Source organism: Dunckerocampus dactyliophorus, chromosome 14 (genome assembly GCF_027744805.1).
Source record: "Dunckerocampus dactyliophorus isolate RoL2022-P2 chromosome 14, RoL_Ddac_1.1, whole genome shotgun sequence".
NCBI lineage: Eukaryota > Metazoa > Chordata > Actinopteri > Syngnathiformes > Syngnathidae > Dunckerocampus > Dunckerocampus dactyliophorus.
This window is the reverse complement of record NC_072832.1, coordinates 11,388,320-11,406,568: the sequence shown is the minus strand read 5'-3', so window position 1 is coordinate 11,406,568 and position 18,249 is coordinate 11,388,320. Positions and strand designations below refer to the sequence as shown.

General features: G+C 38.9%; 1 protein-coding gene across 1 annotated transcript in view; it reads right to left on the bottom strand.

Moving 5' to 3' along the window:
• macrod2 (mono-ADP ribosylhydrolase 2) overlaps positions 1 to 15,709 on the bottom strand; it is a 497,420-nt gene extending 481,711 nt beyond the window's left edge. The window contains exons 1-3 of the mRNA XM_054799427.1: positions 15,505 to 15,709; positions 10,323 to 10,427; positions 9,841 to 9,954 (exon numbers count right to left, since the gene is read on the bottom strand). Of these exons, the coding sequence (XP_054655402.1) occupies positions 9,841 to 9,954; positions 10,323 to 10,427; positions 15,505 to 15,541 (256 nt within the window). The 5' untranslated portion in view covers positions 15,542 to 15,709. The remainder of the gene's footprint in view (positions 1 to 9,840; positions 9,955 to 10,322; positions 10,428 to 15,504) is intronic.
• Between the last annotated feature and the right edge of the window lie 2,540 nt (positions 15,710 to 18,249).

Here is an 18,249-nt window from a genome sequence, read left to right as displayed (position 1 = left end):
GCCAATAAGAGCTAGCGCAACAGCAGCATTGAAACAGCCTGTCTGTTTGCTCTTACTAATCATGGCAGACTTCATGAGAGCCACCGCCGCCACTGACGACTACTTTTGAACAAATGAGGAACCAGAACCTTATCTTTTAAGCCTGAATATATCAAAGATGAGCGACAGGTTATCAGGTAAGACGCCCCCTTATCCCCTTTGTTTCATGTTTCATGGATAACAGCTTAATGAAAACAGTCACCTACAATGTCTGCTCTCATTGGGATGGCTGTGTCTTTCAGCACAAGACTTGTGCTCTCCGTTGAGCAGGTAAATTCAACAAAGTCCTCAGGTTAAAAAATGCTGACAGCAAACGAGCATCTTCTTGAGTCTTCGTAGCAAAGTTGGGAGCCAGTAGTATCCACTCTTCAATCTGACCCGTTGTTTAGTTGGTAGCGTTTAGTTGACCAACTTTTCAGCTTATTGCCACAACCTTGTACAATACACGTGCGAGGCATGAAAGTGTTAACTTTTCAAAACGCACAAACACAGTAGCAGCTGCAGTCGGTTGTGTACCGCTAAGCAGTAGCTTGAGGCATTGTGAGTGACGCTGATGCTAGCGAGGCGTCGTGTTCCTCCTCCAGAAGAATATAGTTCTTCATGTTAGCTGTGCAATAACAATATCGCTGTAGCTTGGTTAATATAAAGGTCAGTTATGTGAATGGAACATTGTTGCCCTTTTTTTTTTAGGGATTTTTTTAGGGCGTCCCATGATGCCCGTTGTTCGCTCCCTCATGCTAACTTGTTTTCCCTCTTTAGAACGCACAGAAAAGGGAAAGAAATATGTGTTCATGTTTCACATAAGAGTTGTAGATGATGGGCAAAATTCCCAAAAAAGGGCAGGTTTCCTTTAGGGCCTTGGCTTGAGGATCTGAAGGTGGCCAGAACAATATTTATTATTTATTATTGAATATAATTACAGTATGTTAAAATTAGTTATTACTACCTTAATGAGGATAAGTGGCATAGAAAATTTATGGGGATGGATGGGTAGGGGTGTCAGGAGACACCCAACTCACAAGACGAGACGATGCATGAGACTGGGTCATGAGAACAAGACGAGACGAGATTTCAACACTCATTTTAAGAAAAGTACAATGAAGAAATATTACTGAACAAACAGGCTTTTTTATTTCACAAAACAATGCAAGTGTGTTTTGAAATGTTTTTCGTCCCACAAATTAACGCTCAAAGATATTATCAATATTTTTTGAGACCAACTAAACCATGAGTAGACAGGCAATTCGCACTGTCTATCAAACGTTAGGAGCATTTCTTGAAATACTGGTTTTTCAACTGTATGAAAGAGCAGTGTTTATTTTGCAGTGTATTAAACTACACTCTGTGAATGCACGCCATTTTGCGCCGTTCCGTTTGTATATACTTTGCCAATTAAATGTCTCAGTGAGTGTTGACTGTCGGTGTGAGCTTTTTTCCCCAGGTGGGAAAACTGGGTCGGGTGGATATGTTTAAGGTTGGCAAGTTTGTTTTGTTCCTTTTATGTTGCCACCACTTTTGAACAAATTCAGCATACTGGATCAATTGTGTTTATAGGCTCCTTGGTTACTCTCACATGGGAGTTGTGGCATTGCACTCTTTTGCTGTGCGCATGCTAGCGGCCCCGCCTCCTCCCCTCCACATAGACAACGCGACTGTATGACAGACATGAGGTCTCACTTTATTCGAACGTTGTTCACATCTCGGTGCTGAACAAATGCACAGAGCTATCTGTTTGGAGGAGAAAGACGAGGAAAACAAACATGCATGTACATGGCAATATATGAAGGCTGGCAAAACGATCCAGTTCATTTTCATTTGTGATTAATTTGTTTATTGATTATGCAGGACAGTTTTTATCCTGAATGAGAAATAACATCACAAGCTCTCGCCAACACCCCCTAGTTCTCAATCAATGAGCGAACCTCAGTGCAGTACAACTACTTTATCAAAAAGGGTAACGTACATATTTGAAATATTCCTCCAAATATTAAAAAAAAAGAAGAAAAAAAACACACTGATGAAGCTGCTAACATGTTCAATCATATACGGCAAACTTGACTGAACACTGAGTGTTTCCTTTAACCCGTGGCATGGGCAAATGGAAACCACATAGGAAGTCTGAGATAACGCTGAAATCTTAAGGGGGAAACACACCAGCTGGTGTTTTACCTCAGTTTTCATTTCCAGGCAGATAGAAAAGAAAACCCTTTGTGTATGCTGTATCTGTATCTCTCAGCACTGACACGATTAACTGGACCTACAACAACAGGGCCCAATGCAGCACTTCACCAGGGTCATTTCACTGTTCAACAGAGCAGCAAGTTATGTGACGACAAAGGCATTGATCTTCATTCATTGCGTTACAGTGCATCAATCACACGTTTGTGATTGTGTGTGTGGCAATCATTCAAGCCATTTAGAGGGGAGCTTCACTGTATAACTTGAGTTCTGGAGACAGGATCGTGAATCTACTGAGCGCTAGATACCAGGGGTGCAACAATACATGTATCCGTTAGAGTGGGCTTGATTCAATATGCACTACGAATCAAACGATACCAGCCCAGATGTGGATGTGACACGACGTCAGTCAGCTGACATCAATAAGTCCCCTCCTGATTCGCTGTTGCTCTTCCGGAGCAAAGGTTAAATCCCTGCAGGTGGAAGCAAATCAGCGGCTCCCATCTGCATCCATCTCAAGCAGCATGCAAACCTGCATTTTTCATCTTTACTATCCAAATTCCAGATAAAATAACTCAGCGGTAAGATGTATATACAGTTCATAGAATAAAAGTCCTCACTGCATTTATTGTGGCTAGTTCCATGCAAAAACTTTTTCAAAAAGTCAATTGTGCCGTAGGCTCCCTGAACTGAATTACGGAAATGTATTTTTGCACACTTGTTATTGTTGCTATTATTATATCATGAATTGAAATAATCGTATTTTTATGTGTTGCCTTGACTTCAGTTGTACAATTGTCCCTCACGCTATCACGTTTTTTCAAAAATTAATTAATAAATTATCACTGTTTTGTGGTTGAATATGTGGTTGAATATATATAATATTGAAAGACAAGTTATATGCAGTATTCTGTTCTCTAGGCATCAGTAATGTTACTGTACATTGATGAGACATGACATTATATTACATTAACTTCACACTGCATGGCATGTCTGACATGATACAGTGGAAAAAAAAAACGTTCTCCTCCCATTCTGTGTGGAAGTGGTACGTTTTTGGCTTCTTACTTTGTCCTTCCTCCCCACGGCATTCGTTTGTAAGACTTTCTTAAGTTTAGAACAAGTAAATTGGAGAGGCTAACTAGTTAGCTCTGTAGCTTGCCAAGCTAGCGGCAGCCGTCTCTTATGTCCATGCATTTTAATAACTGCAATGCTTACTAGCAAACTGGCTGTGTACATGAACTGTGGAAATAATGAACTATAATATAATAATATAATAATATAATATAACTATAATAATTTGACTGAAATACTACTGAATCTGAACATAATGCAACAGCACATGTCCAACCCCTAGGCCCTTAAAGTTTATGTACTGTAGTTGAGCAGCCCTGCCATAGAATGTGCATTTGACACCATTCTTCAGCGTGTCCTAATCAAGTAAGAGAACCATAATCAATAACTAAGAATATATCAACATGTTAGATTGTGAAATAATACAAATTCCATGAAAGAGTTCACTTTCACAGAGTAGAAAGGGACAAAGAAAAAAACGGGCCTTTAAAAGTGCAGCTTAAGAAACAAAAATGTTACATTTACTTGTAATTTCAGTCATTGCTCTGCAACATAAACTGTTAAAATGTATTCTTCACCAAAAAAATGAAACAATTTTTTACTCAGGTTTCTCAAGGAAGCGCAAAACATTCTCCAGACATGGAACCCCATCATCCAAGCCTGTTGCCAAGGCTACTCCACATTGCTTATATTATCAATGGGATGAAACTGTTACTATTGGAGCTATTGCTTTTTTCCTGAGGTCTAAAAGGTATGCAAATTTGCTTAACAACTACTTTATATGTTACCTGATCAAACTGTAATCACTTGCGAGTTAGACGGGGGGCATGTAGACCTACTGTATTTAAGGTACATGATTTAAGAATGACCATAAAGATAAGCCGTGCTGATGAAGTGTCAAAAAAAGTGATCAAACGCAATCTTCAGTGGATCATGATGTCCTTGTATATAAGTATAAGGGTCACCAAAATTAAGCCTCTGATGAGTGCAGTATGAAAAATGCAATGGAACTGAATACCAATTACCTTTCCTAAACTCATTTTATCCCCTGCGGGTTCTCATCCATAGCATCCATAACCAGATTCCCTGCACACTCTAAATTGTCTTCTCTAAAAATGATCTTGTAAGGAATGATTAAAAAAAAAAAAAAGGGAGCTAACTTTTGGGCATGCTTAATGAACAATCATTATGACAAGCACTTCAACAATTGATTTTTCTTTGCTACGTTTCATATTCTGTTAATATAATGACTTTACTCCTTTACTATTTTGTCTTTATTCTTGTAAAATTACTGCTTTTTTTCCTTTTTGCTGTTGTTTTTTTATTATTTTATTGTTTAATAGTATTTTTAGAATGTGCCGAAGGCCAATAAAAAAGCAGTCGCGGACCGTAAATGGTCCCCGGGCCGCACTTTGGACACACCTGCTATAGACAGATTGCAGACAGGGAATCCTTTAATAATTTTTATTATGTGTGTGTGGGTACCTCATGATTTTCATGATACGATACAATTAGCAATACATGGCTCACGATAACGATAATATCTCCATACGGCAATAGAGTGAAACAAAGACAAAAATATATTCTATTTTGCATTATCTATTTTGCAGCATCTCTTAACCAGAGTATAAACAGCAGTATTGCAAAAACAATGACACCGTTTTAGTGCAACATAACTGTAAACAGTAGGGGTGTCACGACACACCCAACTCACGAGACAATGAACGAGATTGGGTCCACGAGAACGAGACAAGATTTTAACATTAATTTTAAGAAAAGTACATTAAAAAAATATGACTGGACAAACATTTTTATCTAAGTGGGTCACAAAACGCTGGTGCATTTTGAAATGTTTATTGTCCCACAAATTGACAGTAAACAATAAACCACTAATGTTATGATATCTAATAATAATATGCAATAATATATCATAATAGTGCATTTTTTCCTTTAATATGTCATATTTCACTCTGTAAAGTTGTGGAATTGACGTTTACGGCATGTATTTTTTTCACAGGAAATTTGTTCTGTCTATAAACATTCTATATATATTATTGTTATGCTGGCTTTTCTGTATTAAGTGTATTAAAGAGTAGCATTTCTTGTAATGTATTAAACTTTACTCTCTGTGAACGCACACCATTTTCATCTAGGTGGTGAAAGCAATGCAGAGTGAACCCTCTCCCTGCCTGTTTGAAGGTGAAAGATAAGGAAAACAGACACGGCACCAGACCCACGGGAATCTGGACCGGAAGCAAAGGTTATACACCCAGGAAAAATGACTGAAACAATAGAGAGAGCCACCATTAGCGTCTCCTCATGATTGACCTCGTTTATTAACCTGCGGTGCATGGCTAAAGCTAACCGCTCCAGTCTCCCTACTGAATCATTCAGCACCATGACGCACCCTCTGCCGGCATAAAAATGTCATCACACTGTCAAAAATGAAATACAGTCCATAGAGATTAGTAGTTAGTAAGGGGGCAGGGGGGGCTGATTAATTTACAATTCTGCATGCAGCATTTCCAACCTCCTACACATGCACATGGCAATATGTGGAGGCCGGCAAAGATGATCCAGTTCATTTTCATTTGTGATTTATTTATTTATTATGGCGAGAGTTTTTTCCTGAAGGAGAAATCTCGCCACATTTTGATGTGATACCATACCACTCCTGAAATAACAAATTTAAATAATAGAAACGGTTGGTACGAGTCCGTTAAGAGTGAGACTACCGACACCACATCTCCTGATTTTGTCACCATTTACGCAGCTTCGGTAGAACCGCCAGCCAAATAGAATTAAGGAAGCATTAAAAACCCAATGAGCCTAATAATTAAACTTTAACATAGGACATAAAGCACACAGACACCCTCTAAAGGCTCTAGGCAGCCATTATAACAGTGGGACCATAAAACTGTAGACATCTCAACTTTGTAATCCACATTTCACTGCTGTTTTACTAATATAGTGGAACCTTGGTTAGCGTCATGAATTCGTTCCAGAAGGTCAGATTCGAACCGAAACGGAAGTCATCCGAATAAAATTTTCTTTCTGTTCCAGAAAGCCAGAAATGTTAACACAAAACATATTTTTATAGTTTTACAATTATAGTTTTACATGCAGAAAACAATTCCAAATGCATATAAATCCATATAAATGATGAATGAAAGAGATAAATGAACATTTAAGGTCACTTTTACCTTCATTGAAGACGTGATTCTTGATGTGACTGAAAACAGGAAGGTGGTGGTTGGCCACATTGTGTCTGGGAACAAGTCACGTCCTTCAATGAAGATAAAATTTATCGCGGCTACTTGGTTCCAGACCCGACCGTGATAAGTGAATTTCTGCGAAGTAGGATTCAATATTAATAAATGGAATTTTTTTTTAGTTATGGCATAATGAATCAGTTTGTGATCTTCTGGATACGTTTTTTAAACTTATTATAGCCCTCTAGACATGAAATAAGACACATATGGTCACCTTTAAAATTTGTTCATTAATTCATTCATGGGCCGCGCGGTGGTCTAGTGGTTAGCACGTTGGCCAATACAGGAACAGCCTGGAGATCGGGAAGACCTGGGTTGATTCTCCCCTGGGCATTTTTTGTGTGGAGTTTACATGTTCTCCCTGTGTGCGTGTGGGTTTTCTCCGGGCACTCCGGCTTCCTCCCACATTCCCAAAAACATGCAGGTGAGGTTAATTGGCGACTCTAAATTGTCCATAGGTATGACTGTGAGTATGAATGGTTGTTTGTCTATATGTGCCTTGCGATTGGCTGGCGACCAGTCCAGGGTGTACCCCGCCTGACGCTTGAAGTCAGCTGGGATAGGCTCCAGCATGCCCCCGTGACCCTAATGAGGATGAAGCGGTATAGAAAATGGATGGATAATTCATTCATTTTCTATGCAAACCTCACTGGTGTCGCGGGAGTATGCTGGAGCCTATCTCAGCTGACTTTGGGCGAGAGGCAGTGTACACCCTGGACTGGTCACCAGCCAATCGCAGGGCACATACAGTACAATATAGACAAACAACCATTCCCAATCACATTCATATCTATGGACAATTTAGAGTCTCCAGTTAACCTAACATGCATATGTATGGCATGGCAAAATATTGTCCATGTAATCAGAGATATAATCAGAGATATCAGAGAAAATATGACATAATAGACATACAGTATGCAAGATAACAGACCCACACGTTAGCAGTTCCTTTTCCAGTTTGTTTTCTGGACAGCGTACTTCCTGTGGTGGCTATTGTCTCGTCGATGTATTTAAATGGCTTTACACTCATATTACCCGATATAGGAGACAAAATAAGAGTAAATGAGCCATTTAATACATAAATAAGACTCCTGCTCGTGTCACATTAAATGTGTTGCTAGGGCACCTTAGTGGCGGGGCGACAGATTTGTGGAGGACAGGAAGTGATGTCGCATGTAAAACTATACTTGTAAAATTACAAAAGCGTGTTTTGTGTTAACATTTTTGAGAGTCAACCCCCTGATGACATCATAGACAAGCGACGTAACATAGCAACTTCTAGTTCCGGTTGATATTTTGTTTATGTTTGATGCTAACGAATAAGGAAGGACATTTTGGGCTAAAAATAAAACACATAAAATACATGCATAAAATAAAATATGCGTGCTACATTGTACACTAACCGGAGATGCAAAATTGTGGCATAACTTTTGACGTAACCAAAAAAACACGCTAACCTGTGCGGACGCTCATCAAGGTTCCACTGCATGTATTTTCTTCCACTATACTGTGGCCTCTTAAAATATATCCTGTAACACTTTAGAAATAGTTTTATACTGTAGGTTCGGAAAAAAAATGCTAGTTTAAATAATTAAAAGCATTAGAAAAAAGGTTTACTATCGATTCTGCAGCTAAAAGCTGTGCAGGGTAAACCTTGCAGTGATGCAACAGAGCAAACCACTGTGTGCTGGTGTAGAATAGTATATCAACTATAGTTGTCCCTCGTTCATTGCGGTTAATTGGTCAATTGGTTAATTGGCGAAGAAGGATCCAATATTAGTAAATTGAATATTTTTATAGTTACAGCATAAAAAAAAACTGTTTATGAGTTTATATCTAGCGCTCTACAGGCATGAAATAACACCCCTATAGTCACCTTTACACGCCTATGATTCTTTGTTTACACCACATTGCACAAGCTACGAGCTCACTGCAGGAACATAAGAGACGGCCACCGCTAGCACAGCAAGCTACCGAGCCAACTAGTTAGCCTCTACAATTTACTTATTCTAAATTAAGAAAGTCCTTCAAACGGAGTGGGGAAGAAGAACAAAGTTAAAGCCAAGACATACCACTTCCACACGGAATGGGAGAAGAACCTTTTTTTCACTCTGTCGTCAGACATGCCATGGCTGATTGCATGCAGTGTTAAGGTATATAATCTAAGGTAAAGTCTCATCAATGTAACATTACTGACACCAAGTGACCAGAATACTACATATAACTTGTCTTTCAATATTTTTGGACTAATAGGCCATAGTCAATCACGAAACAGCGTTCATTTATGAATTCTTTTTTGAAAACCCACAATAGAGTGAGGGAGCGATGTTGGAACCGCAATGTAACGAGGGACGACTGTATATTACAACTGCTGCACAGCACACACATGAACAGCAAATTAAGGCAACTGCCATTTAGGCATGTGTCAGGGGGCTATTAGGTGTACAAATACACATATTTGTGTGCACGGCACAGATGACAATGATTCAGAATGTTATGTCACCAGGTCCTCAGGGTAGCTATTTACATAGTAGATTAAATTCATTAGCCTCATCCAACAGAGCGGTCTGTTTTTCACGTCTATTAATTTAGCATAAATTAAAGAGTACTCATTTCACACAACATACACACTACTTAGACTGTAATGGGAGTGTGTGTGTTTGCAAACACTGAATAAGGAGGATATGAAACACAGTAAAGGTGGCCTTAATGTGGTTGTAGCTACTGTATATTTTTTAAAGTATTTACAGCAGAAGGGAGAAGTAGAGCAGTCTTGTGCAGCTCTGACACACCGTGTAGGTTGTGAGCAGAGACCCTGAAGAAAATTACATAATATTATACAGTACACTAAACACAAATACAACAAATACCTTTTGGCTCACCTGGTATTACCTAACATTTTCCTGCTAAGTACTTTCACTCCCAGTACTGTAATGGCGATTTGTTTTGTCTCAACAGTGCACCAACCGTTGCAATTGGGATACACACACACACACACACACACACACACGCACACACACACACAGCAGAAGGGCTTTTAGCAAAATCAAAAATAATTCATTTCCATACAACTTTACAAGTCAGAGAACGTTATGCCATCATCGTGATAGCATCTGTACGGGAAGGATAAATCACCCTGCTGTCAAATGTACACCAAGAACCCGCTTCTAATTTCTCAACAGCAGAAGGGAGCCAAGGGCACCTTAATAAATCAGGCATCTTCAAGCATTGAAGAGCACCAACACCTCCTATTAAGGTCAAAGGACACAGTACTTACCAGCATTGACAATGGCATCCAACTCCAGGACGGTAATGTCTCCTTTGTAGAGAGATACTTTATCGTTCAGCCCTCCACCGCTTGTCAAAAGCCCCCCTTCTTCTTTGCTATCAGCTAAAATTGACAATAGAAATAGGCATTTCACTACAGTATTTACAATGTACTGTATTTCTGTAACAGAGTGCAGTGTGCGGGTTCCATTACTGATCGGCAATAAAAAAGTTTGATTCCTGTATCAGCTATCTTGCTTGGATCAGAGCCTTTCATATGGGACAATAAACCACTTAATATCCCCCCGTCCCCTTTTAGTGTTTTACTGTGTAAGTAGCTGGGGTCGAGGGTCAGTAACATATTAAACTACAAATGGTGCTACTGGTCCAATCAAATAGCTGTCAACAGATTTGTATGTAGTATAAGTATGTTTATTGGGAATTTTCTGGCTTGAATGTAGACATTTGACCACCAATGGTGTCTTCTCTTACCATAGTTTTCTTCTCTCCAGGTTGGAATCTTGTCCAGACTTATGTAGTCTTGACGACGATAGCCCTCCTTGCGCCTCTCCTCACGTTCCATTTGGAGAAGTCTCTCTGTTGAAGAAGAAACCAATAAACAACATATGATCAGCTAATCCTACTTCACAAGAAGAGACAGCATGTGTAATTACCTTTATTGCCATATTGATTTGAATTGTGAATTACTGAATGATATCAACTATTTTGATGACCTGTTAACTTTGAAAAGGTGAATGTGAAATACTAACCATTAGTATTTAGTATAGTAGCAAAGTTTACTGCTTAGATTTTATATATGCTATATGTTTTATAGTAAGAGGTAGATCATTTTGATTGTGTGCACCCCGATATACAGGGTGATTGAAAAGTAACTCACTATTTTAAAATACTAATAATTTAGTCATATGTTGTAATATTTTTCTAAATTTTTTGTGTATGTTCCATGGTGTATGGGAATTAAATCTATGTTCCGGTTTTCTTTTCTGATCGATTATTTTGTTTGAAATTTGAAAGCCCTACAAAAAATGGCTGGATGTCTTACCCTACAGGAACGTGCCCAGCTACAAGAGGTCGCCCTTCCAATTCCAGTGATTCGGAGGTAGTGCAAGTTGTTCAAGAAATGTTTACTCATAGCCTGAAAAAGTCAATTCGACAAGCAGCGACTGTGCTCAAAAAGGAGCTTAAATGGCGTGCTTGGAAGCCGCACTGCTGTCAAGCACTCTCTGCTGAAGACTGCAACATTAGTGTTGAGTTTGGGGAGGCTATGACAGCTTGGTATGAAGATTGGTCTGATCTTTTTAAAAATATCCTACGGACTGATGAAGCAGTATTCCATATCGGTGGGTTTGTGAACCATCACGAGTGCCACTGGTGGGCGGGAGAAGATGCTCGTATTAGCATTAGTAAAAATGCAAAATCGGCCCAAGGTAACGGTATGGTGTGGAATGACTTCGGACCCTTCATCCTTCGCGGTACCATGAATACCGAAAGGAACCTCAACATGCTGAGAGATTAAATGTGGCCAGTTATCAATACTTGGGAGAATATTGAAGATTTAATTTTCATGCAAGATGGCACTCCTCCACATTTTGCTATTGTTGTTTGTAAATGGCCACATGACCACTTCCCTGGGAGATGGATGGGTCGTCGTGGTCCGCATGAGTGGCCAGCCAGAAGCCCTGGCTGCAACTTTTTTGGGGGGTTTGGTTAAAAGGAGCAAGTCTATTCTACCAAACCAACGACTTTGGAAAAACTTCCATCTTCCATCCCATAAGAGTTCCTTGTGAAATCAGTTAATGCGTTTCCCAGGCGGCTTGAGAAACTGGTGGCGAATGCTGGCGCCCATATTGAATTTGAAATGAACTCCATGCAATACACCTTCTTAAAAATAGCACCTATGTGCTATATAGATACATGTATGGCCTATTATTTACATATTGAAAAGGCATTTAAAGTTGATTAGTTTAAAGTTTAAGTTGATTAAAGTTGTTTGAAGTTGATTGTCGTTCAAGCCTGTGGAAAAATTATTACCGACCATAAATTTTAATATTTAAGAAAAACTTCCTGCCACAGCGATGCAGAAGCGGCACCACACAGCGGCGGCAGTCCGCCTCCCATGCAGCCCACCACCACAGCTTCAAAAAAATCAGAGGAGAAACCATCCGAGGGGAAACCCTGTTGTGTCTGTTCATTCAAACAGCACCAGAGTTGCAAAAAATACACATTCACAACCAAAGACTGTCAAAAGAGGCGTCGATCAAAAAACTATGAACATATTGTGTCTTTCAAGTAGTCACAACGCGATTAGATGACTGATAAAGTCCTACGCAAGAAAAAAATGCTTTGACCTACAGTTTGACACTTTCGCTTCCACAAACTGGAGCTTAGAGCAGTGGTTCCCAAACTTTTCCAAGTCCTGTACCCCTTCAAACATGTGAGCTGAAGTCATATACCCCTGACTCCTGCACACTGAAAACACATGAACCACAATATACACACCTAATAAAACATTTTAGTTTGACTTATATAATTATTATAGCATTATATAATAGATTTTTGGGGAAAAGCACATCTTTACAGAAGAGCAAGTCCTCCTTAATGGTCCCTTCATGAATGTACACACATACACCAGAAAGTACCAGGCCGGTGTAAAATTCACTGACTCGAATGTGCTGCAGTAGCAGTTTTAAAACATAATTTAAAACATAATTGTCACGAGTGTGACAAGCGGTGGTAAGATGTGGTTAACTGTGATCTGTATGCTCTTTTGCTGTGGTCTGCAGCAACATGGCATACAAAGAATAACCAGTAAAACAATGTAACTAATTTTACACAAATATAATAATCATCATCAAAGAAAAGCACAAAAAGTACAAAAATCAATAAGGAAATGAGCTCAGTTATTACTTATTACTGAGCTAAATGGACATATGTGCTCAAATGGTATGAGATTATGCACAAAAATGCACATGAGCACTCAGCACATCACCAAGAATAAAATTCAAATATACGTGTGTGACACTCGAAAACTCACCATACTATGCCAAATGTTTTTCCTTCATTAGTCGTATTGTCAAGTAAGTTCCACACGGCAGACATGTTTGTTTTGGTTTTGGCACGCCTGTGCAGTGTGAAGGAAAGTGGCCGAGGGATGCTCGGTGTTAGAGCAAGACACTAGACTGCACACAGGAATCGCGACAGGCTGCAATAGTACTAGCCAGAGGTGATCGGCTTTTATGATCAGCATTTATCGGCATATGCCGATCACATGCTCTTCCACAGCACTTAGCCGATATTGATATATTAGGGCTGTCAAAAATAACGCGTTAATGGGCGGCAACAAATTTATTTCATTAATTATGTTACATTGTTTTTGTGTAATTAAATTAATTTGTCACACTTAAATGTTTCAGATAGTCAAACAAATGTAAATATTAGCCAAAGACGACACAACTGAACACAAAATGAACTTTTTAAAAGAAACTTTGTATTATTAAGGGAGAAAAAAAATCCAAACCTGCATGGCTGTGTGGAAAAAGTGATTGCCCCCTAAACCTAATAACTGGTTGGGCCAACCCAAGTTTGTTTCAACTTGAGGTTTGTTTCAACACATGGCCGGACATTCTCCTTCAGGATTTTCTGGTACACATCATAATTCATGGTTCCATTCATCACAGCAAGTCTCCCAGGTCTTGAAGTAACAAAACAGTCCCAGACCATCACACTACCACCACCATATTTTACTGTTGGTATGACGTTTATATCACTTTTCACCTTTTCCACACAGGGCCATGCAGGTTAGGATTTTTTTTTTCTCTCCCTTAATAATAAAGTTTCATTTTATTACTAATACTTACATGTCTTTGATGATCTGAAACATTTCAGTGTGACAAACATGCAAAAAAAAAGAAAAAATCAGAAAGGGGGCAAACACGATTTCACACCACTGTGTGTGTGTGTGTGTGTGTGTGTGCGCGCGCATGTATATATATATATGTATATATACACATATACACATATATATACACACACACACATATATACATAAAGTATATAATGGCTTTTTTGCCTTTTTGCAAAAATTACAAAAATACATAAGAATCCCAGCCGATAAAGAACCGAGCCTAGCAGATAGTACACTTTGAAAAGCGATATCTCTGATCATTTTTTCCCTTGCTTTATGGTGCATTCAAGATAATATTTATGTAAATGGGTGAAAAAAAATAATAAAACCCAAGTCAACGCTTAGTTTATTGTAATTAAAAAGGCAGTATGGTTGCATAGTGGTTAGCACGTATGCTATGCTGCCTCGGTCAGGAGACATGGGTTTGAATCTCCTTTGGAGCATGTGTCGAGTTTGCATGTTGTTCCCATGCTTGAGTGTGTTTTCTCTAGGTATTCCAGCTTCCTCCTACAATATAAAAAAATGCATATTTTATTGTTTAATTGGTTAATTCGAGAGTCTAAATAGTCCACTGGTGTGAATGTGAATGTGAATGGTTGGTTGTATATACTGTATTTGCCCTGTGATTAACTGGTGACTCATCCAGAATGGACCCCACCTCTCGCCCGAAGTCAGCCGGGATAGGCTCCAGCTCACCCCTGACATTGGACGATGTAAAAAAATGGATGGCTGCATGGGTGGATATTTAAAAACACACAGCAAACAAACATGCCTAAATGGGACTTTAAGTTTGGAAACATCTTTTAGTTTTCATAGGCCTTTATCTCATTTTACACCTGATGAGTCAGACAGGTTGAGGATACGCTCTGAAAATTTAATCAGATTTACTTTGATGTAAATTCCATGTTGCTTCTCGCTCTACGTGAAGATTGAATGATAAATAATCACCTTGAGTTTTCAACAGTTGAGTTTTATGAAATGTTTCATTTACACCAAAAAAATACAACAACGTGAAACAAAGAGGTCACAAACATCAAGTATTCCCAAACACAACTGAAAGGTAAGTGCTGGATGTCTGCGTGTAAAAGATATGAGCAAGACACACAAATCAATATTGTTTTTTAGGTTTGCTTATCTAAACGCCTTTACTGCTTTTATTGCTCTAGTAAGGCAATAATGATTTGCCACGAGTTGTACTTGCATGTCTGACTAGTTTAAATATCTAAGGGGGAAAAGCCACAGTTTACAGCAATTAGCTTCACGATTGCTAACTGCCTTTTTGTCATTGTGTTAGCACAAGAGATGTGATTGTACATTCGTGGGAGGCACTGACAATACATAGTATATTTTCCAATAAAGAGAACAAGCTATTCTTGCTGTGCTGTTTGCACATGTGGACTGTATTTGCTAGGAGCACCACACATCAAGTCTATTAGGTGCGACGAGCAAATCCACGATGACGTGACTCCGACAGGTGAATGGCAAAGAAATGGGCACCTTGGTTGCAAGCTAAATAACAAGTCTGGGGAAAGTGGACAGCGTGTTTGGCAATGCAAAACACGCATTAGTGTAACCATGCAGACGCAGCATCCTCACGTGTACACTTGGATGTGTGGGATTAAGTACGAGATGGAAAGTAGTTTCGCAGGCTGCAAGAGTGTCTACCAGTCTCTGCATGATAAGAATCCATGCTGTCTGTCTGCCATAAAGACCAGGATATTCCCATTCCCCCCTCAAAACAAGCCTTACCTTTTTCAGTCTTCCAGTCCTTTTTCTTTTTGCTCATGCTGGCGGAATGATTAGTCTTCGAGTGGTTGTTTTTTGACTGTGGCAACCCCAGACTCACAGTGAATGGTGATCCGGGGAATAAAAGAGAAATGTCAAATGTGACAGCCTTTAGCCGCTTCTCTCACCTGTGAAGCTGTCAAATTTCTGTAGCCCTCACTCAGCTCAACCTACCGTGAATGCGGTGTAAATTATGTGTACGGAACGCGACGATGTGATTGGCTGTTGCGTACAGAGAAGTGGGCTTTTGATTCGTTAAACTTTGAGTCAATCAAGAAAAGGTCTCCGCCTTGGGGAGGCTTGGTAGGTTGTTTCCGGTAGTCCGGCTTCTGGTTTGAGAGGTTCTGCAAAGACTGGTGGGTTGATGCTCGCTTAAAGCATATTAGCCGCAAAAATACCAATTAAAAATATGTATTTTAATTGTAATTATTATTATTTGTAAGTATTTCATTAATGTAAATATTACAACATAACACCAGTGATATTTGTGCAATTATTCCTTTACTGTACTAATACAGTATTGTATTTGGTAGTGCACAGGATACTGACCAAATTGTTTGACAAGCAATGATGACTAGTTTAAAAAAACCCAAAAACAAGGTAGTATTATGTTGCCAGCGGTATTTCTTCTTTTTTTGTTGTTATCTTTAAAAATTGTGGATATGTCTGGTCTTGAATATGTCACACATTTTTATATTGCAATTGGCACTGACGTGAGATGATCAGTTTGGACAGCAGTACCTAAAATAATGCAAATTAAAGAAAAAATCATTGAACAGGTGCATGATACTTTATGAAATGCTAATAATTGCATATCATTAGGTAGACCAGATAAGACTACAGGGTGTCATATGGGAGCATGGTTCCAGGGACCACCGTCTGTCATCTGTTCTGCTTGCTCTACTGGTTCTGGCCCATCTGTTCCTAAGAACCGTGAAATCATCTCAGAGAAGAAAATATCTTTCATTCACATAAATGTGAACTGTGAACACTCCCACAGACATGTCTAATTTAACAGTTTACATAAACCACAGTTGTGAGATACTTTCATGTGGGACTCTTTGGGACCTTTGCTTATGAAGTGAGTGAAATGGCTAATGATCTTGTAGCCACATTGGCGTATTAGGTAAATTAAAATTACTTTTTTTTGCAGTATTTAAATTTAAATACAACTAAATTATTATAAATAAAGTCACAGTAACATATTGTTTAAATGCCCAATTTATAGCCAGAATAACAAATGCAAACCAAGGAAAATAGATGGGTTCTTTTTCAAATCCAAAGAATGTGTCAGCAGTTACTGTTCTGCAGTATCCCCTGTTTTGCGATTCAAACAAACCACTAGATGTCAGTCTTGCAGTGCGGAAAAAGGGATTGTAAAGTCATGCTCAGAAATGCATTTTAATAGCGTTTCACTGAGGTACATGTGCATTGGCATGCAATTTGTATTCAAAACTGGCAAATAAATTACATCTTCTGATTATTTGGACTAAACAGGAGCCTATTGTGTCACTATTTCTACATCAAAAATGCTCTCAGGGGACCAAAAACACTGAAGGAATTTGTTGCATTTTTGTGGGAGCAACTATAAATCTCCCCATGTTTTCACTACTGTATTGATTATTACTGTATCTATCTTGGTTGACTTTACAATCAATAGTGTTCTCTTCTCAACTGTTTTATAATGATTTAATGTTCAAAAAGTGTAGTCAGAGAGTACTGTGGTTCTTTTTCATTATTCTTTTTTGTCAATTGTAATGCAGACATCATCCTGAGCACCGGAAAGAAAGCTTATTTTTTAGCCAAAAGTGTAGGCTGCCTTTGGGTCATTGTGTATGCAACTGTTAGTGTCATGGTTACAGGACAAGGGAAATAAACTAGGGTCTATGCTAAAAAAGTCTCATAATTCTTGTTGGCTTGATATGTTTTTCATATCCCACAAGAGGATCATAGCAACGTAATTATAGCAAGCAACATAATGATCTAGTGAAGTTCACAAGAATATCTCTCTGCTATACAGTGGTCCCTCTGATTGTATAGGCTTGTATTTAGAACAGCAGCAATAACCTCCTCTTATGCTGTCATTCTACTGGAGTCCTTGTTGTCAAACTGCCCTCTTTTTTGCTTAAATTCTGAATCAGGTAAAGTCTCTGGATTTGTGCATGAGCTGCATAGCTCACAGTTTCAGCTCTGTACCCCCTGCTGTTTGTCAAATACTGTGGTTGCATGCTTTTTTTTTGGAACAATGCAAATATCTCTCAGTACAGTACTCTTGTAAGAATGGCAGTGGATGAGGAGGTCATGTTTGCAGCCTCTGCATTACCTTGTGTTATTTTACATGTGCTCAGGCAAACCACTCATTGAACAACAGGCTAACTATATTAACAAAAATCATGGGATACAATACTTCATTGAGTGTCACAATAAGTTATTTTTTTTTTCGTCAGTCTTTTGTCACCTCCAGCTTTTGGTTCTGATGAATCCCTTACTAATACTATGCGTTGCATGCTATTTGGAATAAAAATAAACTCGACTTTGACATTATCAAATATAAGGTTTCGATTCTATCTATCTGTCTTTATAATGGCATATTTTTGAAAATGTATTTCACCAAGTTTTGTTGTAGCGTAGTTAATATTATGACCAGCGACGTCGTTTCTGAGTCACGTGACACTGTCCCGCCCGCCCACACTCACTTCCTTAGCAACG